Source organism: Cucurbita moschata, unplaced genomic scaffold (assembly GCF_002738365.1).
Source record: "Cucurbita moschata cultivar Rifu unplaced genomic scaffold, Cmos_1.0 Cmo_Scf00006, whole genome shotgun sequence".
Classification (NCBI taxonomy): Eukaryota; Viridiplantae; Streptophyta; class Magnoliopsida; order Cucurbitales; family Cucurbitaceae; genus Cucurbita; species Cucurbita moschata.
Genome location: NW_019268522.1, coordinates 342,202 through 365,085, shown reverse-complemented (window position 1 = coordinate 365,085; position 22,884 = coordinate 342,202). Strand labels below are relative to the sequence as shown.

The 22,884-nt window shown below is 36.6% G+C and overlaps 4 protein-coding genes and 1 pseudogene across 7 annotated transcripts in view; 3 read left to right on the top strand and 2 right to left on the bottom strand.

Moving 5' to 3' along the window:
* Positions 1 to 825: 825 nt before the first annotated feature.
* LOC111444431 (aldehyde oxidase GLOX1-like) lies at positions 826 to 4,450 on the top strand. Its single transcript, XM_023082530.1, has 6 exons — positions 826 to 855; positions 1,778 to 1,832; positions 1,953 to 2,368; positions 2,834 to 2,994; positions 3,078 to 3,441; positions 3,516 to 4,450. The coding sequence occupies exons 1-6, from the start codon at positions 826 to 828 to the stop codon at positions 4,323 to 4,325; spliced, it is 1,836 nt and encodes a 611-aa protein (XP_022938298.1). The 3' UTR covers positions 4,326 to 4,450.
* Positions 4,451 to 5,799: 1,349 nt separating this feature from the next.
* LOC111444113 (casein kinase 1-like protein 3) lies at positions 5,800 to 9,581 on the top strand. 3 transcript variants are annotated; one of them, XR_002710643.1, is made up of 16 exons: positions 5,801 to 6,128; positions 6,240 to 6,280; positions 6,477 to 6,546; positions 6,696 to 6,844; positions 6,984 to 7,079; positions 7,198 to 7,268; positions 7,375 to 7,436; positions 7,527 to 7,590; positions 7,839 to 7,923; positions 8,007 to 8,133; positions 8,228 to 8,310; positions 8,387 to 8,447; positions 8,535 to 8,668; positions 8,805 to 8,992; positions 9,098 to 9,243; positions 9,324 to 9,581. XR_002710643.1 is itself a non-coding variant. In XM_023082083.1 (15 exons), the coding sequence occupies exons 1-14, from the start codon at positions 6,053 to 6,055 to the stop codon at positions 8,982 to 8,984; spliced, it is 1,299 nt and encodes a 432-aa protein (XP_022937851.1). In that variant the 5' UTR covers positions 5,800 to 6,052; the 3' UTR covers positions 8,985 to 8,992; positions 9,104 to 9,581. The 3 variants fall into 3 exon arrangements, 2 of the variants coding, with proteins under 2 accessions (XP_022937851.1, XP_022937850.1); XM_023082083.1 differs by having other exon boundaries at positions 5,800 to 6,128; positions 9,104 to 9,581; XM_023082082.1 differs by having other exon boundaries at positions 9,098 to 9,581.
* A 3,527-nt stretch (positions 9,582 to 13,108) lies between these two features.
* Positions 13,109 to 16,779, bottom strand: LOC111444114 (annotated as a pseudogene).
* Positions 16,780 to 17,248: 469 nt separating this feature from the next.
* Positions 17,249 to 20,728, bottom strand: LOC111444266 (ninja-family protein mc410-like). 2 transcript variants are annotated; one of them, XM_023082300.1, is made up of 3 exons: positions 20,594 to 20,728; positions 18,036 to 18,978; positions 17,249 to 17,949 (listed from the first exon to the last, which is right to left on the bottom strand). In XM_023082300.1, the coding sequence occupies exons 2-3, from the start codon at positions 18,925 to 18,927 to the stop codon at positions 17,450 to 17,452; spliced, it is 1,392 nt and encodes a 463-aa protein (XP_022938068.1). In that variant the 5' UTR covers positions 18,928 to 18,978; positions 20,594 to 20,728; the 3' UTR covers positions 17,249 to 17,449. The 2 variants fall into 2 exon arrangements, with proteins under 2 accessions (XP_022938068.1, XP_022938067.1); XM_023082299.1 differs by having other exon boundaries at positions 18,036 to 19,004; positions 20,597 to 20,727.
* Positions 20,729 to 22,218: 1,490 nt separating this feature from the next.
* LOC111443879 overlaps positions 22,219 to 22,884 on the top strand; it is a 5,912-nt gene continuing 5,246 nt past the window's right edge. The window contains exon 1 of the mRNA XM_023081707.1: positions 22,219 to 22,444. The gene's annotated coding sequence lies outside the window, so the exon portion shown is untranslated. The remainder of the gene's footprint in view (positions 22,445 to 22,884) is intronic.

Genomic DNA, 22,884 nt, shown 5'->3' with positions numbered 1-22,884 from the left:
GGTGACCTCCGAGAAATTTTCCCAGAAAATATATGAATAAAGAATTTAAATTCGTTACGTTAAATATTCTCAATAGGAAGGAGGATGTAGTAATGGTTTTGTTGAATACTTTTGTGCATGCCATGTTTGTTTCACACCAAGCATATTGATTGCTAGTAAAGGGAATCTCGTGTATTGATGTTTGCCTTTCATATTTTAAATGTTTTTTTAACCCTAATTTTTTTATTTTTCAAAAAACCCTTCGCATTAATCAACGACGCAGAACGAAAATTCCGATTATCGCATTTATACAATGAACGAAAAATATGGAGTTATCTTCCTTTCATGTCTCTATAATAATACGATATATACTTTCAATCAAAAAGTTTGAAATCGGGCCACTTGAATTTTGCTTTTAGGACAAAAAAAGACGGCCTCACAATAAATTATTATTTTAATAAAAAAGATAGTGTTAGGAACATTATTAGCTCGATATTATCCATTTTAGGTCTAAGTTCATATAGATTTTCTTTTTCAACTCGGTGTTCGCACGATATCGAATAAGACTTTAGTGATTAGACTTATATTTTACGTGGCATTATTTATATATATATATATATATATATATTTAAAAGGGAATTTAAAATAAAGAAATATGTACTAATTAATGGGAAATAGTGAAAGGAAATGATGAAGATGCTTTGTATGGAAAATGAAAAATTCATATCAAGTGATTGAAAAAAGGGCATGCATGCACCAAGGGATTTGCATTTGCCCAATATGTCACTGTTTTTTGTATTAGTGGGGAAAGTGATTTGACATTAGGGTTTATTTCAAGCTACATCTATGGGAGGCATTGAGAGAAAGCTCTACTTTGTGTGCTTTTAGAGAGAGAAAGAGAGAGAGAGAGAATCCTAACCCTAGGGTTAGGTTTGGGAGCTCTTTGAATCTCGTCCTCGGGTCGAGAGTATTCGTCTTAACCTAGTTGAATTATGCTCAAATTGATAATTGTGGGTCGGGTTATGACATTTTTAAACTCAACTCGAATGAGAAATAGATTTGGGATCAAAGGTATGTATTCTCATTAATATTTATAACCTTTAAATACAAGCTACCAACTAATACCTACGAGAATATTAAAATATAATATCTAAGATATATTCCATAACTAATATATTCTCCAAATATTATATTGAATAACCAAACAACCGTGGTTAAATAATTAACCCAACTTAACTGTTCCGATCATTTATTCAAATTTTCTTTTTATTTGAACCTAACTCAAATGAGCTCATAACATAACCCAAATCGTACGAGTTGAGTTGGGTTGATCGGTTGTTCAAGTCAACGAATTTTTTGAATACTCTCGTGTGAGTAAGTGAAAAATTTGATGGTAAATACCGACTTGAACAAAAATGTTTAATTTTGATGATAAAAAAATTAATGACGTGGAAAATCATAATTTATTTATTTATTTTTTAGAGAAAATATGTTTGTGTGTATATATAATTTAAAAGTATTTTTAAAAATAAAATAGAAAATTGTATAATTTATTTTTAATGCATATATTTATTCATATATAGTATATGGAATTATTTAAGTTTTTTTTTTTTTTAATTTAGTAATTAAATCAATAATCTAATCTTTATCTCAAATAATTCATGGGTTTCCAATATTCCCGTTTTAAATTATCTAACTTGAATTAGCAATTTGGTTGAGTTTTTCTTTCAAACAAGTAACTACCATAAGCTATTTTAACGATCCTTTAACTAACTTTTTGAGCCATAAAATGCAATAGAGAGGGGAGACAAAAGCTGAGGAACACACAAACAAAGGTGCCATTGAAGAACAAGGTTAACTTACTCCTTCAATGGCAGCCTTTCTCAAGGCTACCTTCCTCCTTCTTTTTCTTTCTCTCTTCTTCGTCTCCACCCCGGCCCAATTCCTAACCGTCGGTGGGTCCTATGGCTCAGGCTCGAACTCGCTCGACCAGGGCTTGAAGGATATATTGGCCAACTCTTCGACGGGAAAGAACAATGCCGGGTCAGGAGCTCCAGGTAACACCACGAAACCAAGTAATCTACCGGGATTTTCGTTTCAGGTCGGTAAGCAACGGGTTGATGGATCGGGCAAACGTCATTTTGAAACCAAGTTTCTAGGGTCATGGAAGTTGGTTTCTCAAAACTCTATGGTCTCGGCTATGCATATGAATTTGTTGCCAAACAACAAGATGATCATGTTTGATGCTTCAGCATTTCATATTTCACAAATCAAGTTGCCCAATGGTAAATGTTTTGATTTCAAAACCGACCAAGGTGCCGTTTTGCAAGATTGTTGGGCTCATGGTGTCGAGTTTGATATCGAAACAGCTAAAATAAGACCGCTCACGGTACGTAACCTAATAGCTAACTCGATCTAGAATGTCTAAAAAGTTATAACTTTGAGATTAGTGATTGTTGGGCTCATTGAGTTGAGCTTGATATTGAAAAGGCTAAAATAAGACTGCTACGAACCTAATAGCTAACTTGATCTAGAATGTCTAAAACGTTAATAACATTTAGATTAAGTTAAATGGTTGTTGGGCTCATGGAGTCGAGTTTGATATCGAAACAACTAAAACAAGACCGCTCACGCTACATAGTCTAATAGCTAACTCGATCTTGAAAGTCTAAAAAGTTGTATAATTTTTTATTGGTCTCGTGGAGTCGAGTTTGATATCGAAACAACTAAAATAAGACCACTCACACTATGTAACCTAATAGCCAACTCGATCTAAGTATGTAAATATGAAGATTAGAGATTCAAATCCGTTAATTGAATAGACAAATACACTAATTGTTAAGAATTGTGGCAGATGCCTACGGATCCATGGTGCTCGTCGGGAGGGCTCGACATCGAAGGACGATTGGTAAACACTGGCGGTTGGAACGACGGGACAAAAGCTGTTCGTTACATAACTCCATGTGAGACTTGCGACTGGACAGAATACGCAACGGCATTGGCACGTCCACGTTGGTAATTATTTTTGCTAATTAAACTCAAAATTTTCATTTGCCAACCTAGACATAGCTTAATTGACATAAAATAAAACATTCTAGGTATGCAACTCAGGCCACCATGCCGGACGGCGGTTTCATCTTGGTCGGTGGTCGGAGATCCTTCAGCCTTGAATTTGTCCCCGCCGAAGGAAAATCCAATGCAAGGGATATCAATTTGCCTTTCCTTGATGAAACAACGGATTTGGACGAAAACAATCTCTATCCATTTGTTTTTCTTTCAACCGATGGTAATGTCTTTATCTTTGCTAATAGTCGCTCCATCTTGTTTAACCCTAAGACTCGGACCGTCTTGCACGAGTATCCGATTTTGGACGGCGGTTCTCGAAACTACCCCGCGTCGGGAATGTCGGCGCTCCTCCCTCTCAAACTTCAACCCGAGAATTCCGAGGCAATTCCAGCTGAGGTGAGCTACAAACTACCACTAAATTCAAAAGTTTAAGCTAACTAGTAATGGGTATTGCTTAATTTTTCATTTAGGTTATCGTATGTGGCGGAGCGAAACCGGAAGCTTACCGGTCGGCCGAGAAAAAGGACTTCATGGAAGCATTGAAAGACTGTAACCGTTTAGTAATAACAAATCCCAACGATGTTTGGAAGAAGGAAATGATGCCAACTCCAAGAGTCATGGGCGACATGTTAATTCTTCCAACCGGCGATCTTTTGATTCTCAACGGCGCCACTTCCGGCACCTCGGCGTGGAATTTCGCTGAAGGCCCAAATTTCACTCCCGTTCTCTATAGTCCCGACAAGCCCTTAGGTCAACGATTCAAACCACTCCTCGCCACCACCATCCCAAGAATGTACCACTCCTCGGCTGCCGTTCTCCCCGACGGCCAAATCCTCGTCGCCGGCAGCAACACCAATGCCGGCTACCTTTACGACGTCAAATACCCGACAGAATTGAGAGTCGAGAAATTCTCTCCGCCGTACCTGGATCCGTCAAACGCCGCTTTCCGGCCGGCGATCGATGAGGAGAGTTTGGAGCTGAGCTGGCAGTACGGAGGGGAATTCAGTGTGAACTTCAATTTGAAAGTTGACGGAGTATTGGATGAGGAGAATGATATTAGGGTTTCAATTTATCCGCCGCCGTTCACGACGCACGGTTACTCGATGAACCAGAGGCTTGTGGTGTTGTCAATTAAGGAAGTGGCGGAGACTGGCGCCGGGGCTTACAAAGTGACTGTGGCGGCGCCGCCGTCCGGAATCATTGCACCGCCGGGGTTTTACATGTTGTTTGTGGTTTATCGAGGAATTCCTAGCGTTGCAACATGGATTCAGATTAAGTGATTCGACTGATTTGATTTTATTAACGTTATTATTAATTCTCATTGAGATTGTAATTCGGCTCCATTTTGATGGAACTTTGGTGGTGGATAACCATTTAATTATCCTTTTTCTCTTCTTGTATATTTATTTAAAAATAATAATAAAAGAAAAGAAAAAAGAATGAGAAAGTTGGAGAACAAATTCTTTCCTCCGGGGTGATTTAGTGACTTTGCCCATCATATTCATGCATTTACGATTCATGTAACGATATTGATACTTTTGAAAGGTGTTCTATTTTCTCGTAGCTCGCGTTTGATACCGGATAAAGGGATAAAGCAAATTTTGGTTTTCGTTTCTCTTGTGATGGACCGGGAAGAGGGGATACATGTCGAGTATCCGCTTGAGATCATGTCTTCTTAGAGCTATTTTGGATGCACAATTTAATTTGGGTAGTAATATTCTGACTCGGGTTATTACAAATGGTACAGAGTCAGACATTGGCAGTGTGCTAGGAGGACGCGAAAGCTCGAATGGGGTGGACAACGAACGGTGCGCCAACAAGAATGTTGGATCTCGAAGTGGGGTGGATTGTGAGATTTCACAAAGGGTGGACACCGAGCGGTGTGCCAACGAGAATGCTGGATCCCGAGGTGGATTGTGAGATTTCACAAGGGGTTGGCACCGAGTGGTGTGCCAACGAGAATGCTGGATCCCGAAAAGAGGTGGATTGTGAGATTTCACAAGGGGTGGATACCGAGCGGTGTGCCAACGAAAATGCTGGATCCCGAAGGGATGGATTACGAGGGAAACGAGTGCTAGTGAGGACGCAAACGATAAACAACAAATTTTTTTTAGGAAAAAAAACTCATTTGGATTAAAAAAAAAAAAAGATAGGAAAATAAACTACATGTATATGTGAATTGTTAATGGGTTGTGAGCGAAGGCTTTAGATTGTCCACTTGATGGGCCCAATTCAACTTCATGGGCCCAATTCGATTGTTGGGCCATCCAACCCAGCCCAATTCAGCCAAAATATAATATATTAAAAAAAACTAAAAAATTTATGATTTAGAAAAAAAATATATATATATTAAATATGGGCCCATCACAGCTTGGTCAAGGCCCAAGTTTCAATTGTTTTTCTCTCTTAAAAAAATACGTTAACCTTTTGTCCTTTTCATTTATTTTTTAAAATATTTGTATTTTTTTTTCAAAATTTAGGATATTACCATTTAACTAAGAAACTATGTGGCTATTAGGGCTCTTATGTCTAATATTTTAATGATAATATTGCAATATTAAAAAAAAATAGTATTTTTTAAACAAATAGCATTTTTTATTTAATCCTACAAAATTCTCCTATTATATAAAAAGAAATAAAATAGTCAACAGGTCAACAAATCCATGATGGAGGAAATGACGAAACTATCCCTATACTTTAGAGTTTATCCCTTGGAGTCCAAGGTAGAATTAGAAGAAGAGCGTAACTACGAAAACGCCCTTCTGGTCTACCTGTCCTTCCTCGCCTGCTGTTCATTTTTGTGGCTTCCATTTCCTGATCTCTCTCGTTCAATCCATATATATATATACACACATATTTCTCAATTATTCTCTTTTTGTTATCTCTATATATAATATTTTTTTGAATTTTTGTTTGCGGATTTGATCTCCTTTGAAATTTTCGAAACCCTCGGGGTTGTTTATGCTCTGACCGATCTCCGCAAGTCCGATCCATTTGATCTTTCGATATGGAGCGCGTAATCGGCGGCAAGTACAAGCTTGGCCGCAAGATCGGCAGCGGATCGTTTGGTGAAATCTACCTCGGTCAGTTGTTGTGGAGTCGATGTGCTTGTATTTTCAGCTTACAGTTTTTGTATGAAGTTATTTTTCTTTCTCTTGATTTGCGACTGAGTTTTGTTGTGTTTTTTGTTTCAGCTACTCATATCGAGACGTTCGAAATTGTCGCGGTGAAAATTGTGAGTTCTGATCGTTTCGATTGATTGAGTTTGTGGTTCTTGATTTTTTACTTTCATTTGTTTTTGGATTTTGTGGAGTACTTTCTCCGAAGTATTAATTGGAGTTTCTGTGCGTGGAAATTTGGTCGGTGGAATGGAGATTGGAGCTACGGCTTCTTTGGACGGTGCTTACTGATAGTCTGGCTTTCTTTTGCAGGAAAACAACAAAACGAAGCATCCGCAATTGCTTTATGAGGCGAAATTGTATAATATTCTTCAAGGAGGAAGTACGTAAGCGATCTCGATATGATTTTCGAATCGTGTGTGGTTCAATGCTTATGTTGAAGGATGATTCTATCTCTGAGTGAAATTCTCTTTGTGGATGAATTATCGTTGTTTAAGTTGCTGTCGGCTGATTGTTTTCGTCTTAATTCAGGCGGTATTCCTGCTACTAAATGGTCTGGTATAGACGGGGAGGAGAATGTGCTTGTCCTTGATTTGCTTGGACCGAGTCTCGAAGATCTCTTTGTATATTGTGGGAGGAAGTTCTCGCTGAAGACAGTCTTGATGTTGGCCGATCAAATGGTGAGTAGCATCATTTCCTGCTATGATTTCTCGAGTTGGATGTGCGTGTTTGTCTCTGCTATTATTAAATACTTCGCGTTCTCTTCTCTTCCGTGAATAGTAGTTTATTGTCTCATTCCTTTTCTTTTTTCTGTTCAAGCTCACACGAATAGAGTACGTTCATTCCAAAGGATTTCTGCATAGAGACATAAAGCCTGATAACTTCCTCATGGGACTTGGCCGCAAAGCAAATCAGGTGTTTGTTCTTTCTTTTAAATGCTTGTTCTTATTTTTTAAGCGATCACTTCAAGGCGTTCTTGCTAGCTTCTTGTTCTTGGTTGTGTATGCATTCTTACTTCCACTGGTTTTTTTAGGTTTACATAATAGATTTTGGACTCGCAAAAAGATATCGAGATGCAACTACCAACCGACATATTCCCTACAGGTACTTCTTCAGTTTCTTTTGGAACTTCTTTCAAGTTTTTCACAAGTATTCATATGAAAGTTGCGATGTCATTTTACCTTCGTTTGTTTATAATTCTTTCTAACAGGGAGAACAAAAACCTAACAGGGACAGCTCGCTATGCTAGTTGCAATACTCACCTTGGAATTGGTAAGTCGGACGCCTGAGTTTACTACTTGCACATTTTGCATTGAATTGTTACTTGGACCTCGTGTACCCTCACTGTTGTCTTCTTCCTAGAGCAAAGTCGGCGGGATGATTTGGAGTCTCTTGGATATGTGCTTCTATACTTTTTGAGAGGAAGGTATGCCAATGCTCTCACTGTTTTTATTACTATTAACTAATTAGTTACACACGATAGTGTCACTATCATTCTGAAGAATGTTGTGATATTCATATAGGATGTTACTTCAGTATCCCTTTATCCCAATTCATGCACATTTTATCTGCATATCTTAATTCAGGCATTAACAGGGATAGGGGCGGAATTCCTATTTGTTTTTTTTTTTTTTTTTTTTCATTTTCTATTTATGACGAAATTTCCATTTATAGCCTTCCGTGGCAAGGATTGAAAGCTGCCACAAAGAAGCAAAAATATGATAAAATATGCGAGAAGAAGTTATCTACTCCTATTGAGGTATGTTTAACCAAACTCTAGGGTATTGGCTATGTGCATATATTCTTGATCTCATGCATCTATTTTTATTTTCATTCTGGAAGGTCCTATGCAAGTCTCATCCAGTGGAGTTTGCTTCATACTTCCATTACTGCCACTCTCTGACATTTGATCAGCGACCTGATTATGGGTTCTTAAAGCGATTGTTCCGTGACTTATTTGCTCGTGAAGGTAGTGATGCTTCTGTTTATATAAGTTTGACAGTAATCCTATTTGAAAGAGACCTACGAACAGTCATGATGCCTAAATATTTGTTTTTGTGCAGAATATGAATTCGATTATGTTTTTGATTGGACAATCATAAAGTACCAGCAGTCGCAGAAGAACAGAGCCCAGCCACGAGTGTCTGTAAGTATCTTGCCCTGGTCAGCATTTATGTCCTTATGTAATGATTCTAAGTATGGTATATTGCCTCTTACTTCAGCCGGTTCTTGTTGGTACACATAATCATCATGCAATGCCTACGGAAGGGGAGAATCGCCAAGGTTAGCTTTCTGTTTGATGCAAGTTCAATGTCAAATGTACCATTGCATTTTGTAAAGTAAGTGACTTCCTTAATATTTATTTTCCAGGTGCGTTCAATAATTATTCAGCTGAGGTTACAGATCGTGTTAGATCTGACCATGTTTCAAGCCCTGCAGTGCGACTGCATTTTAAACAAGCAACTCCAAAGAATTTGAGTTCTGATAATGCTCTTGACATGAATGTAAGTGATCTTAATGGCCTCATTAATCTTACTTCCGAAATAATTATATTTATTGTACTTTACCATATGTTTTGCACTTGCCTTGTATGTTGTTAGTGTTACAATGGCTTACTGGTTACCTATATTAATAATATAGGCTCTAAATGATTCTCGCATGGCCACTGCATCATTTACACCTGCTGGTAGCTCAAGAGGAAACTCTTCTAAACCTTTGCAATCCACTGAATCTCCAAATCTCGTACATGGAAATGGTCACAAGGTTGGTCCTTCAGGTAGCTGGATTTCATCATTACAGAGAATTTCATCTGCAAAGTAATCAAAATGGTAAGTCCTCGTTACATTTACTTAGTGCTGTTTGGATTTTACCTTTGTTTTGTTGTTCTATTGTGTTTGGATTTTCTCTGACCACTTCACTACATCATGATTTAGCAACAGATCTGGCCAGGACTATTCTAAAACTACGTCTAGAAGCTGCAAATTGTGACGATTTTATGTTATCTTTTTGCAATGTAATCGAAGAGATTATGGTGATTGAATGGCAGAAGCCGCAACATGCTTGCTCGTTTACTGACTGTGTTAGTCCCTGAACTATTGCAAGCTCATGTTCTTTTATTTCATTTTTGCAAAGGTGACTAAAATGCTTTGGTGGTTACAGAATGCCAACTTTCTGAAGCATGGCTTCTGCTGTGTAAATAGAAGTGAATCACAGCAATCTTGTACCTATGGTTCCATGTATCATTACTGGTGTGAAAGAATTTCGTGCTTTTAACCTATTTCTGTTACCATACTTTAAAATTCCTTTTGTAAGGCAATATTCCTATTGCCCAATAATACCTCTTTTATTATTGTGAGTGCAATATTAATCACTTCAGCATAGTTTAGACTGGAGTTTGAAACTAAGTTGACCTTTAAACATCTGATGCACTCTGTGGCTTTTATAATGGAATTTAATTGAGTAGGGCTTAGTTAGGAGTTGTAATATTGTGAGTAGTGTTCTTCAATGTAATACTTTTCACTCTACTAATAACTAATAATCGAATCCACGTGTTAGATTTGACAATTACTTACTGATAGGCTTTCATGAATTTTGGGCTTGTAGTTTGTGTTGCATTGTGCCAAGACTACTCTGGAAAAAATGTTTGCTTCTGCTGTCTTGCAGGGATGCAGATGTTAGTTGGACATTTGGAGCTATCTGAACAGATACAAATATGGACTTTTAACTTGGGTTTATTTAGATTTCTTCCTTGTTTGTTTTCCATTTTCAAACTTTATATTCATTCCTTTTATTTACATTGAAGAGCTGAACTTTTTGTTTCTTTTTTTTCCCACTTTAACAGGTTCTATCTTCAGCTCTTTTAACTTTTAATGCTAAGATAACTCATTGCCTTTTCCATTTCACTATTCTTTCATTTGTCATGGTTATTCCTACTGGTATTAGTTTCCTTTATTCAGTTTATAAATATTCTAACATGACTGCTAATGCCTACATTCAGTACTCTTCCTGTAGTTAAATCTTGTTTTAAATGCCTCTTTTGAAATGAAGTCGCTATTTTCGTCTTCTAAACACGTATCAACTTTTAAAGATGAATTCTATTATCAGTGTAATTTGCAGGATATTTTCCCTTCAGATTGGTGCAATAATAAGACTATGGCAGCTATTGAATGACAGGTTTAACCGTTTGTGAAATTTTAGGCTTACAGCTCGTAAAGCTGCAACGATCTGAACCATCTATCTTGTCGAGAAAGTGGATCATCTATGCTATTGGGCAAAATTTTACTATCAAAAAATCTTGAACCTGGTAACTAACTTACATGCCTGCTTTATTTTTTTTTACCATATGGATCTGAATTGAGGCTACTCACAACTGCAGAATTTTAAAATCTACCTTACTGCAGTTGAAAGTGATGACTTAGGCATTGTAAACATAAAAGAATCCTTCTGATGTTGCATTCAGGAGCAGGATATCTTTAAAGTGACAAAGATATTGAAGTGAATTTTATTGATGGCTTAGAGTATAGCAATGGCGGTAACCATGCTTTGGACATCATCATCATCACTCTATTAACCTCTAACAGTTTTTTTTTGCCCTTGAGTACTTTTGAGCAGATGGAATACATTATTGCTCAGGGGCAGGAAGGTCTTTTTACGTGGCCGGGCTTGTAGAAGTTGGGAAAATATGTTGGCCACAAAAGATGGGAATATAATTAAATGAGAGAAAATGGGACAAAAAATGTTGAAATGGACTTCCACATTCTACAGGTGAGAAGATCTCCCCAATTGCTTTAAAGATTTTATTGTTGCTGCAGTTTTGATGTACAAATGGCTTCGTAGCTAAGGGTATGGAACAGTCAGTTTCGTTCCAGCTCCTTGAGGAAGTCAACGTTATCTACAAACACCTGCAGAACCAAGAAAAGAGGTAAATTTGATATGAATGCATTTAACTTTAATATGTTTTTAATATTTAATTTTGTCTGACGTATATTCATTTAAAAGACAACAATTACTGATTTATTAAATATAAAATTGAATCTTATTATAGTGATTGATATATTTTTAAAGTATATTAAATACATCAATCTTTTAAAATAATTTTTAACACAAAGATGAATATATTTAAACTTTTAACCATTTTTATTTTTTAACAAATAAAAATTTTGAGGTCTGATTTTTTTAATTTTAAAAGAAATTGAAACACAAATTGCTGTTGACTTTTCACTCGGAAACTTCTCTACCAGTTCTCTTTCTAGATTTTTCATCTATAAATTCTCCATTTAAAATTAAACTTTTTATTCCCTCAAGCCACTCTAAAATTTAGTTCCTTTTTAAGTTTCGATTCTACTGAATTTTAGGTTGATGGTAAACTAAGAGGAAAAAAGGTCGTTTATTAAATTAAAAATAGAGAATCTTGATTCTTCGAAATTTTTAAGAAATTGAATGGTGTATTTCTCTCTTTTAAACTTCTGCCAATTCACGAAATATATTACATTTAGTTTATTATCAACCAATTGAAGACCTAAATTGGGTAAAAGTAAAAGCATACCTAATTTGCCTAAAAAATTTCTTTTTGTCTTTAACTCTTAAATTTTCTATCTACAATACTTCACCATTATTTTTCGTAAAATTTTAAAAACTGATTATTCAACAGTATTTTCTTCCCAATAAAATTATGCAAGAATGAAAGCCTTCATGTTCTGTTTTCAAAAAAAAAAAAAAAAAAAAAGTTATCAGCAAGGTCTTTCCTTTTATTTTTTGTAAAAAAAGGTTAAAACCCAAAAAGAGGTAATAAATGTCGATCATCACATAATCGAACTAGTAGTCTATCTGCAAGCGTGAGTGGTTTTTTTATAAAGTTTCTTCAGTAACCGTCACATCTTATTGGATCTCTACGCCAATCGAGAGTATATTACACTAGGGATGCCAAAACCAAGAGCGCAACCTATAATTGAAAAGAACAAAGTAGTAATAATAATAGCAATAAAGATTAAACCTGTAGAACGAAATTGGTTCAACTGATTTTCAAGTTTAAAGATAAAAGTTGAAATTCAATTCGATAACATTTAATTTTTTGTTTTTTTATTTTACAAATTAATTTCGTAAATACAAATGTACTAAAATCTAAGCTAAATTTTAAAAAGTTTATAGAAATTTGGCTAAAACCACAAACCGAAAAATGATTAAAATGAAAACCATAGTAAAGAAATGATGAGAAAAACATACTAAGCCTAAGAAATAAGAAACATTTATAAGTTGTTTAGCATTGGTTTTCAAACCTAAACTTCTCTCAAATTTTTCGGAGGACTGTTTGAACCTGAAAATACCAAACACTATCCGGAAGAGCTTAAGAGTGATTCCCAACAGGATCAGATTGACTGAAGGTCGTGTTTAATAGTCTAAGCTTACTATTTTCTATTTAAGAAATCCTAAATTTTAAAAAGTATTTAATAGAATTTTATGAAAGTACCTCTTCGATGGGTTCAATTAGACATTAAAACTTTTGGGCGCTGCGTTTCAACTAATTAGGAGGGCATCCCAGTGCAGCGGCAAAGGGATAAAAGAAGCTACAGTAAATGAGTGATTTTGTTTGTACATTAAACTCTATTTAATTCAACATAAAAATGTGATAATATCCACACGAGAGCCACGAACAACAAGGGGATGACTGTATTTTAAAGTTACAAAACCAAATCCGAACCCCATTTGACAACATAAATTAATTTTTTGAAAATTAAGAGACTATAAATATCATGAATTTTCTTATTTTATTATCTACCTTTAAACTATTTTCAAAAAATCAAAGTCACCTTCTAAAACTCCAAAAAAAAAAAAGATCTAGGTGGTGGTTCACAGAAGAAAAGAAGAAATGAGTTCTAAAACTTCGAGGTTCTTTATAAAAGGGTTTTTTCCAATGAGCGATTTTCCAAAATCAATCATTATGCAACTTTTCCAAAAATCTTCGACCTTTCTAATCATAATGATTCAAAGGTGATGCCTAAATTCTGAAATCTGCTGAAATTACTGGAAGAATTGAGACTTAGTCTAGCTGGGATGATCATATAAGATGGGACCTAAAAATTTGGATGCTTCTTTGTTCAGTCCAGGACTAAAGAATAAGGCGGATGTGTTCAACCTTGTCTAAAAGGGTCTGTGAAGCTTTGTGGAAGGTTAAAAAGAATGTTTTATTAAGGTTGGTGCTTCTCCAAGAAGATCTGGAAGCGGCGAATAGGCTTCAAGAGAAGGGTCCGTTTTGGAGTGGAGTTGTGAATAGTTAGTTATTTGGTTTATCCGAACAGTTGGATTTATTTTGCGTCATAACTTTTCACTTATAATGAAAAAAATTTGTTTCTTCTACTAAATTCTACTGTATAAAACACAGAAATCAACTAAGGCAAGGCACAGAAAGTGAAATTTTTTTAGAAGCTTACCGTCTTCCAGCCATCGGGATCCAAGCAAGCTGGAAACGGTCCAGGTTTTCGGGTGACTTCTCCCGCACTAAGTTTCACTGTTTCTGCAATAGCAATCTTTACTTATAAGATCAGTAACATCTCGATCATTGATTTCATGAAATCACGACAGTAAGAAATTAAGAATTCAAGAACAATTCTAAAAGATTACTATTCATGTTTCCGAACCAAAGTGATATGAAGAAAATTGGAAAATTAATGTACCTTAGCATAAGCATTCCCCTTTTCGTAATCAGTGAAGCCATAACCCAGCATAGATATAGTATAATAGAAGCAATCATAAACATCACATAATTAAGTTAATGGATGCACATGAAACCAACAATGAACCAAGTATGATACGGAATGGAACATACTTAACCAGTTAAGGCATATCATTGATATTCAGGAAAGCTAAAGAGAAGAAAAAATGAAGCGAACAATGACTGTCAACTACAACTGGAAGAAACTTCACAGCCTTACCTTCTTATAAAACTCTATTGAGATCACCAACACAAAGCGTTTCTGTAAGTTGAAACTACCGTCGGGATCTTCCACAAAAGCAATAACGGTACGACCATCTTTCACATGGCCAGGTCACTTTCCCACCCTTGACTTTTAGTTGTTCTACGGTCTTGTAAACCTATTAAGAGAAAAAAAAAAAAAACCATTTTGATAAGAAATAACAAAAACCTCAACATCCTTCTCGACTAAATAGTGACGCAATGAACACACCTACATATGTAACCAAAAGAGTAAAAACAGACATGAAAAGGAAAATGAAAGGAAATAAGATAAAAATCAATTCAAGTTATTCTTAATGAAAAAAAAAAGAAAAAAAGAAGCCAAGATTATAATCCAGCCCAATATATGGTTAAGAGTATTTACTAAAAAATTAAAGATTTAAGCCTTGAAATTATTTATAGTTCATTGTTTGCAAGTGAAGAATGTAATCAGCACAATGGGAAAAAAGGACCTCAAAAATCGTTGTTAATAAAAAGGTATGACACTTGTTATACTATCAGAGAACTCACATGTCCATTAAAATCTGGAAAATATCTTTTACGTTAATGACTCTGAAACACCAATCAGAACCTTAGAATATAATAAGTTTTGTGTTTTAGTTTGCTCATTTAAAAAATTATATAACCTTTTGTAATAAAATATTGCACATGCAGAATCATATAAGTCGGGATACCTCTGTACGTGCAAAAACCAATGGAATGCAGATTTCAACTAGAGGATCTTACATCTTCAACCGCAATGCCAAGATGACCAAACCAAGTGACAATATCATACCAGTCGACTCCATGATCTGGAACAATAACCAATCAAAGCAAAAATGATTAGACATACCAAATCTTTGAAGGAAAATTTCCTGTTGAATGCTGTTTTTCCAGAATAGTCCACACGAAATCTAAACAAACTGAAATTACATAATAGCTGAATAGCAGTCGCATAGTTCGTTTCTTACTGTAAGTGAGTTCAATCACGAAGTGTGAATCCTCTCTCGACCAAACCAAAGAAAGCCATTCCTGTATTTCTCCTCTGGTATGTCATGTTTTCGCAGGAGCTTCATTCCAGAGCACTATAGAATCTGAGCAACCAGAAATTAAATTTCTTGGTTTTTTAACATTCCTGATCTCATCTTAGTCAAACTAGAAATTGAAAAAATATATCCATAATATCTCAAACAAGCATACTTTGTCCTCTTGTCTAAATCTCCATCATGATAGACAACATGAAGCAATCTTCTCTTGTCCCGCACTAGTGCTTGCTTGGACTGCATTACCAGCTCCAGTCATCCCGATGTCGCAGCCTTCTGCCCTCACCAGCTCAGAAGCTTTCAGACCAAAGTATTGCGACTGTGGAGCAGCTGTAAAGCAACTTAAGATATTGAGTTTCTTAATATCACTTATCATTAATAAATTATTTTTTTCCGTTCACTAGAGCGTAGTAATCCATATTTGGTGTTGAGGACTGAACTTCCTGCAGAAGTTCAAGGCAAAAGCACCTTGAGGAAAGAAGGCACAATAATTCACACAGAGCACAAAAAGGGAAGAAAAGTTGCTGAAGTATGACATACAGATACATTATACGCCATTATCATTGCTCATTGCAAAGCACTGGTTGTAACGGAGATAACATCCGTAAGAAGATAAATGCTGGATAAGTAAAGATATATTCATATTCAAATATCAAGGCGCCACTTGAATAGTATAAATAATATGGAATAGATTATTCGTCTGGACTTTTCGAGGCATTTAGCCGTCACATCAGCTCACTCCAACACAACTCAGGAACTTCACACATGAAAAGAAGACGTGAGTAAAATTGTTAGGAAGTTTTGGTATAATATATGTGATTAGCATGATTCTTATGATGTAGCGCCTCTCGACAGATATAAAGAATATTCATGAACAGAAAAACAAAGATTAATGGAGAGAAGTTCACATCAAGACTTTAAAGGTATTTGGAAAAACAGAAATTAAAATTTTAAAATATTGATCACATTGAACATTTTCGCCTCGATTTCCAAAACGAATCAGCAAATCCACTGATGAAACCTCAAAAATGAGATTAAAATCGTTACAATCACAAACCGTCATCCAAATTCATTTCACAACAAGAATCATTTACTTCTTAAGCCATCGAGCCACGCGATACACATTCTACCTAAGAAAAAGAACTAATGAAACAATCTACGATGTCAACTGAATCGGCATCGACAAAAGCAGAACAAAAATACACTCCAAGCAAGCATATCCACCAAAAAAGGAACAGAAAAAGTATATCGGAAATCTCAATCGAGATGGAAAATTAACAAAAAGAACAGTGCTAATCAACGAAGTATTGTTCGTAAACAAGCGGAGATGAGAACCGTAAACATAGAGAGAGAGAGAGAGAGAGAGAGAAACAGAGAATTTCATACCACTGCAAGGTGCAATCAAAATATTTTGGGCGTAGTGTTGAAGAAGGAGAGAGAGAGGCCGGTGCGATGAAATCCGGCGAACCTATACGCCGATAAAGAAGGACGCCATTGGAGTTATCCTCACCATTCTTCACTCTCTCGCTCTCTTTCTCGAAGTTGTTATCTCCGTCACTCTACCCGCGCTGCTGAAACTCAGTGAGCCATTATCCGATGACATATTGCGATTTAGTTATATATATATATCACGGATTTCAAATTCGTTCCTATAATAAAAATAAATAAATAAATTCAAGTACGAAAAATTTAGAATTTTATTTCATAGCCTTTACTATTTACTAAAATCAAATTAATTTTAACATTAAAAATTAAATAAACTAAATTTATAATTTAATCTTTAAAAAGGAATAAAAGAAAAGGAAAATGGTATCGTTTGCTCAAAAAATAATAATTAAAATAAAATAATAATGATAATAAAAAGGAAACTGAACATTTATTTCCATCCAAACATTTTTCATATTTTTATTTTGTTAATAATTATATATTTTTTTATTTTATAAATTCAGATTTTGATTATAAAAAAAAAAAACAGATTTTAATAATTATATTTTTTTTATTATTTTATAAATTCAGATTTTGATTATAAAAAGAAAAAAACAGAACTTCGATCTTATTTTTCTCGAATTCACGATCGAAACCAATGGTAAAAAGGCGGTAAAAATCATGAAAATTAACTTAATACGACAATTTACCGATGAGAATTATAATACATACATCATGAAAATACTCGAACATTATCAACTTACCTTATGATACAAGGAAATAAATAACAAGACAGGTGCCTGCAAAATCATGTCTACCAGCCTCTTCACCGTAACTTCGACATTTTCATTCCGAGAAAATATCACACATCAACTTCGTGCCGAGGCAGTGGGGTTTTTGTTAGGAATCGTTGCGGGACCATTGTCGTTCTGTGCGCTAAAATTCTCGCCGTTCGCATGTCGAATGAACTCTTCAGGAGACATGTGAGTACCATGGCAAGCACAAACAATCTTGATCTGGTTTGCATTAAACCTATATGTTACACCAGAGATAGTCTTACCAGTAGGGCCAGCACCAGTGGTGGAAACCCAAGGGAGGTTTGGGTATGAACCACATCCCCCAAATTCTATATCTGTACCAATGCCTGGCTTTATAGCTGGGATATCAAGGGACACACCAGCCGCTTTCGGTCGCTCTAATATGTCTTTCGTATTAACGTTCGCAATGCTTACTTTCATGTGTTTTGCTCGAGAAGAGGACAACCCCTCTTCCATGGCGGACTGTTTGCTATCGTCTTTGGTACGTTCTGTTGCGCTCTCACCGTGGAGCAATCCCTCGAATGAAAAATGTCCGATTACTTGCTCGGCAGCTACACGTAAATATGCAGACAGACAGCATAAGTAACTTGAAAGATGCAAACAAAACTGAGTTTTTTTGGTACGAAATCATGTCTACCTGAGCTAGTAGACGGGGCGCCCCCGCCAAAGGGGCGATGGATCATTTGAGGATGAGAAACCAAACCCCATGGCTTATCTTTGTCCATTGCCGAAATCGGAAGCGGTGAAACACCAGCTGTAAGAGGCAAGTTTCTAAGGTTTACGTGCTCGGGTCCCGATCGGTCACCGTTTATAGTAGGTGGCACATGCTGCATTCCGAGTTGCAAGTGACCCATTGTGCTAGGCACACCATGAGTGTTAACATTATGCATATTCATGACTTGGATAGAGTTTGGAACTCCAACTGATGAACTGTTAAACCTTTTCTGCATTGTTGAAACTTTAGGCAAACTAGAATCTCCTATACATTGTTGGTAGCTATCATCATGTTTTGATGCTAACCTTGATGTCGAACCTTCGGGTCTAGACTCTACGACATCGCCTTTTTCGGCAGTTGAACCATCTTCAGTAGAGGAAATGTGTGATGCCATTCCTTTTTCGTGAGATTCTCTTTCGCGCTTCTTTTGACCGTTCATTTCCACGAACAACAACTTCCGTTTATTGCTGATATCTGGCAGATTTTCATCCTCGGCTTCTGCATAACTACTTTCGATCCAGGTTCCTTTCCTCTTCAAATCGATCGACGAATCTCCATCCATTCCGACCTTCGACAGGTCATTGAAGAAATTATCTTTAGATGGAATTGAATTACTTTCAAAAGATCCCGTGTCTGATTCCTGCCTCGGATTATCTCCATGTCGAAAATTCTTAAAATCATCGACCAATTTATTGCCTCTATCGCTTTCCTCGGCGTTTGCTCCGGAGGAGCTCGTAAGTTTACTTCTCAACTTTACAGAAGCTCCACCAAGGGTCAGACCCAAGCTAAGCTCAAGCTCATCCTCATTCTCCATCTTTCAAACTATAAGTTCATTGACATTGGCAAAAGACATACACTTATTCCTCAGAAGAATTTAAGCTTATCAATTACCTGCAATATATAACAACAACAATTAACTCACGATTAACTCACGAGATTCAACCTACCGCTAGCAGATATTGTTCGCTTTAACTTGTTACGTATCGCTATCAGCCTAACAATTTCAAAACGTGTTAGTTAGGGAGAGGTTTCCACACCCTTATAAGGAATATTTCGTTCCCTTCTCCAATCTATGTAGGATCTCACACTCCACCCCCTTGGGGGCCCAGTGTCACAGTCATGCTCGTCCAAGGCATGTTGCCCATGGCCGCATGCCCATGACAAGCCCAACCCTTTATATCTTTTCATATTCTAGTGTTTTACTTTCGTATTTCTAGGAAGTATGACGTTTCAGAAATATCATGTCTAGGCCTGTCAGACATGAAACGCCTCAGAATGTACTATAGGGGGATACGACTAATTGTCAACTTCACCCTACCCAAGGTTATATACTGTAAGCCGTTGTTATTTCCCTCTTGCTTGCTTATATAACGTCTCTTTCAAAACTCTCTCTGCCCTCGCTTTTTAAAACCTTCTCTTAAAACCGAGCCCAGAGGCTCGAGCATACGTCGCTTGGCTGTAGGCGACACAAAAACGAATTGGCTTAGCTCACTTGTCGTTGGAAAGTGAGTGCCGCACAATCGCAAGTCCGCTGCCATTAAAAGTGCGATTGTGACACCCAGCATCCTCGTTGACACACTGCCCGATGTCTAGCTCTTATACCATTAGTAATAGCTCAAACCCACCGCTAGCAGCTATTATCCGCTTTGGCCTGTTACGTATTGCCGTCAGCCTCACAGTTTTAAAACGAGTCTATTAGGGAGAGGTTTCCACACCCTTGTATGAAACGTTTCGTTCCCCTCTCCAACCGATGTAGAATCTCACAAATGCATCATCACAAACATTCCAATAACCCCAATGGTGTGCTCGTGATAAAACTTTGAAATGTTTGGAGATATCCATTTGAGGTTTGAGCATCTCTGAAGCTCCAAATTGAAAACAACATAACTGCTTGTTGTATGCCATGAGCATAATACAAGGATTGGCCCGATGACTCACCTATCTTAAAAATATAGCTATGTCTGTAACGATTCCTACATCTTCATACTCGATGGAGCTATCAATTTGATGCAGTTTTTCTTACGAGGGAAGTGGGACAAATGGCCGAGACTACTGGAAGGATTCCTCCTTGAATAATAGGTACTGTAACTGGTATTCCTGTGATCGGTTTAGTCGGTATTTTCCTTTATGGTTCTAGATTAGGTTCATCTATGTAATAATCGGATGAACTGAGTTGTAGACATGAAAGCGTAAGAACTCAACAGGATCCCAAACGCTTCATTTCCCCTAACCAATATGAGCAAGATGACCAAGAATTTCATAAAATACATCAAAATTCAGTAGTACAGGGGAGATATCCACACAGATGAAGTTTATTAAAATCTTAAAATCCAAAGAACAACAAGAAAAACGAGCAGAATTCAACTCAATCTAAACACGATCCTAGTTCAAGTCAAGAACTCCAACGCGACTAAATCGAAACGAACTCCGAAAGTAGTCGAAATCTTTAAACATAATTAAAGAAATTCAACAGAGGCACATACCGAATAAAATTCACGCTAGAAGAAAACCAGAAACCGAAACCCTAAAGCTTGAGCTATGGCATCTTGTCAAGCGAAGAACCCGTGGGAATTTTCGGCAATCTGCAACTGTAAGAAATGTTTCATCCTTTTTCCCCTCTTTTTTTTTTTCTGGTTTTGTTCGGTCCCCTCTTTTCGGCACGTGACCGTAGCTTGTCTCTTCTCTTCTTTACTTTTCTCCGGTTTATTGCATTTGGTTATCTTTTTCTTTGAATAAAATAATTTGGGGAGTAAATATTTGATTTTAAATATTATCCATCAATTTATTACAATTTTTACTAATTATTATTTTGCCTATTGTATATTGCCGTCTTTAATAATTATTATTTTACATGTTATATCCATAACAAAAATAATAATAAATAAAATGAGTTTATAATCTGAAATATTAGGTTAGTAATATCTAATGTTAAATGTTTTTAACTATATTAATATTATAAAGCAACCAAACTAATTTCAGTGTAGGACATAACTTTTAAATGTTTTTTTTTTATGTTGGGAGCAGAACAAAACACCATTTTTAAGGATGCAGAAGCCTTCTCCTAAGAGACGCGTTCTAAAGTCTTAAGGGGAAGCCCAAAAATGAATGCTCAAAGAAAATAATATCTGCTAGCGATAGATGTGGGTCGTTATAGACATCAGACGATGTGCCAGCCTTCTCGTTGTTCCCTGAAGAAGGATAGACACGAGACAGTGTGTCAATAAGGACGCTGGCTCCAAAGGAGGGTGGATTTGGTGGCGGTCCCACATCTCTTTGAGAAAGGAATGAGTGTCATCGAGGACGCTGGGCCCCGAAGATGGTGGATTGGGATGTCCACGTTGGCCGGGGAGGAGAACAAAATGTCCTCTATAATGGTGTAAAAACCTAACATTCCCCAAACAAACACGTTTTAAAGGCTTGAGGGTAAGCCCAAAAGGGAAAAATCCAAAGAGGATATATATATATATATATAGAGGGTCACTCCTCTTAGGAACATGGCTCATTCATTCACTTGCTTATGAACTCGCAGCTTAGCCAGAAGTGACGAAGGGGGAAGTGTAGAAGCTTTGTCCCTCCTTCCCCTCTATTCCCGGATTGAACTGTAAACTTTGTCTTCGTCTTCTTCCTTCTCCTTCTTGAATTGTAAAGTGCCTGGCTTCGCTCCTCTCCCTATCGAGAGATTTGCTGCGCTGCGCTCCTCTTTATTCTTTCACTCGGTAAATTGGACGTCTCGAGTGATGTGGGAATGCCATACAGGAATGGGATGCTAACTATATATATATATATATTTTGTAACTCATAATTCAAATCCCCAAACTTTCCATTCCCATACCTTCAAACTGGCCGACACCAAATTCCTTTGCCAGTTTCCACGTTTGCTTTTTGACCGTTTTTATGAAGATTTAACGAAATCCAAAATCGGGGTCTTTCAATTAAAAAAATAACAAAAATTTGCAGATTCGTCCAAAAACATTGGAAATTTACGAATTCCACTTGCCCTCTAGCCATTGGCTGGGCGCCTTCGATGCGACGCGTTGTGGGGCCATTGATGATTCGAAATTAAAGCTACCGGATAAAGTTCATCCGATTCCAGTGCTTCATTCCTTCTATTTCTTCTTTTTCTATCGGTTCGGTATATATTTTCCTTCACTTTTTATCACTCCCAATGCTCCTTCTCTTTTCCTTTTCCTTTCATTGTTCTTCCGATTTCAGTTCATTGTCAGAAATGCAGGTCTCTTGATCTCTCTATTTAAGTTCTTCGATTCATTTCGTCTCAGAAGAATGTTCTGATTCCATCGCCGCGTTGATCGTTCTCCTGAATCGCTTTTCTGGTAAGTGCCGAACTTCTGAAACTTCCGTAGTTTTGCTTCTTCGTTTCTGCTTCTCAAATTAGGTCGTGAATGTTTGGGGATAAGTTCATTTCGATAATTTGCTGTCTCTTTTTCGATAATTTGCTGGTTTATGAGTATCTTCATTAGTTTCAGTGTTGAAATAAATTTTGATTTCTCGATTGTTCTAAGTAAATTTGATGAGAGTTAAGAAATTCATGAAAGCATTGTTACTTGAACACGATTCTCCGTAATGGTACGATATTGTCCACTTTAAGCATAACCTCTCATGGCTTAAAGGTCTCTATCAATGGAGATAGCATTTTTTGATTATAAACTCGTGATCATTTCCTACATTAGCCAATGTGGGACTTTCATCCAACACCTCCCCTCGAACAAAGTACGTCTCTCCTCAATCGAGGCTTTTTTTTTTTTTTTTTTTT

What these genes read in the sequence shown, in the direction of transcription:
- LOC111444266 (XM_023082300.1), bottom strand. Translation starts at nt 18,927, where the DNA reads ATGGAGAATGAGGATGAGCTTGAGCTTAGCTTGGGTCTGACCCTTGGT. An exon ending in CGCCCCGTCTACTAGCTCAG is followed by an intron (nt 17,950 to 18,035) that starts GTAGACATGATT and finishes ATTTACGTGTAG; the next exon opens with CTGCCGAGCAAGTAATCGGA.
- LOC111444431 (XM_023082530.1), top strand. Translation starts at nt 826, where the DNA reads ATGGGAGGCATTGAGAGAAAGCTCTACTTT. An exon ending in CTAAAATAAGACCGCTCACG is followed by an intron (nt 2,369 to 2,833) that starts GTACGTAACCTA and finishes GAATTGTGGCAG; the next exon opens with ATGCCTACGGATCCATGGTG. An exon ending in GCATTGGCACGTCCACGTTG is followed by an intron (nt 2,995 to 3,077) that starts GTAATTATTTTT and finishes AAAACATTCTAG; the next exon opens with GTATGCAACTCAGGCCACCA.
- LOC111444113 (XM_023082083.1), top strand. Translation starts at nt 6,053, where the DNA reads ATGGAGCGCGTAATCGGCGGCAAGTACAAGCTTGGCCGCAAGATCGGC. An exon ending in AAATTGTCGCGGTGAAAATT is followed by an intron (nt 6,281 to 6,476) that starts GTGAGTTCTGAT and finishes TTTCTTTTGCAG; the next exon opens with GAAAACAACAAAACGAAGCA. An exon ending in TGACTTATTTGCTCGTGAAG is followed by an intron (nt 8,134 to 8,227) that starts GTAGTGATGCTT and finishes GTTTTTGTGCAG; the next exon opens with AATATGAATTCGATTATGTT.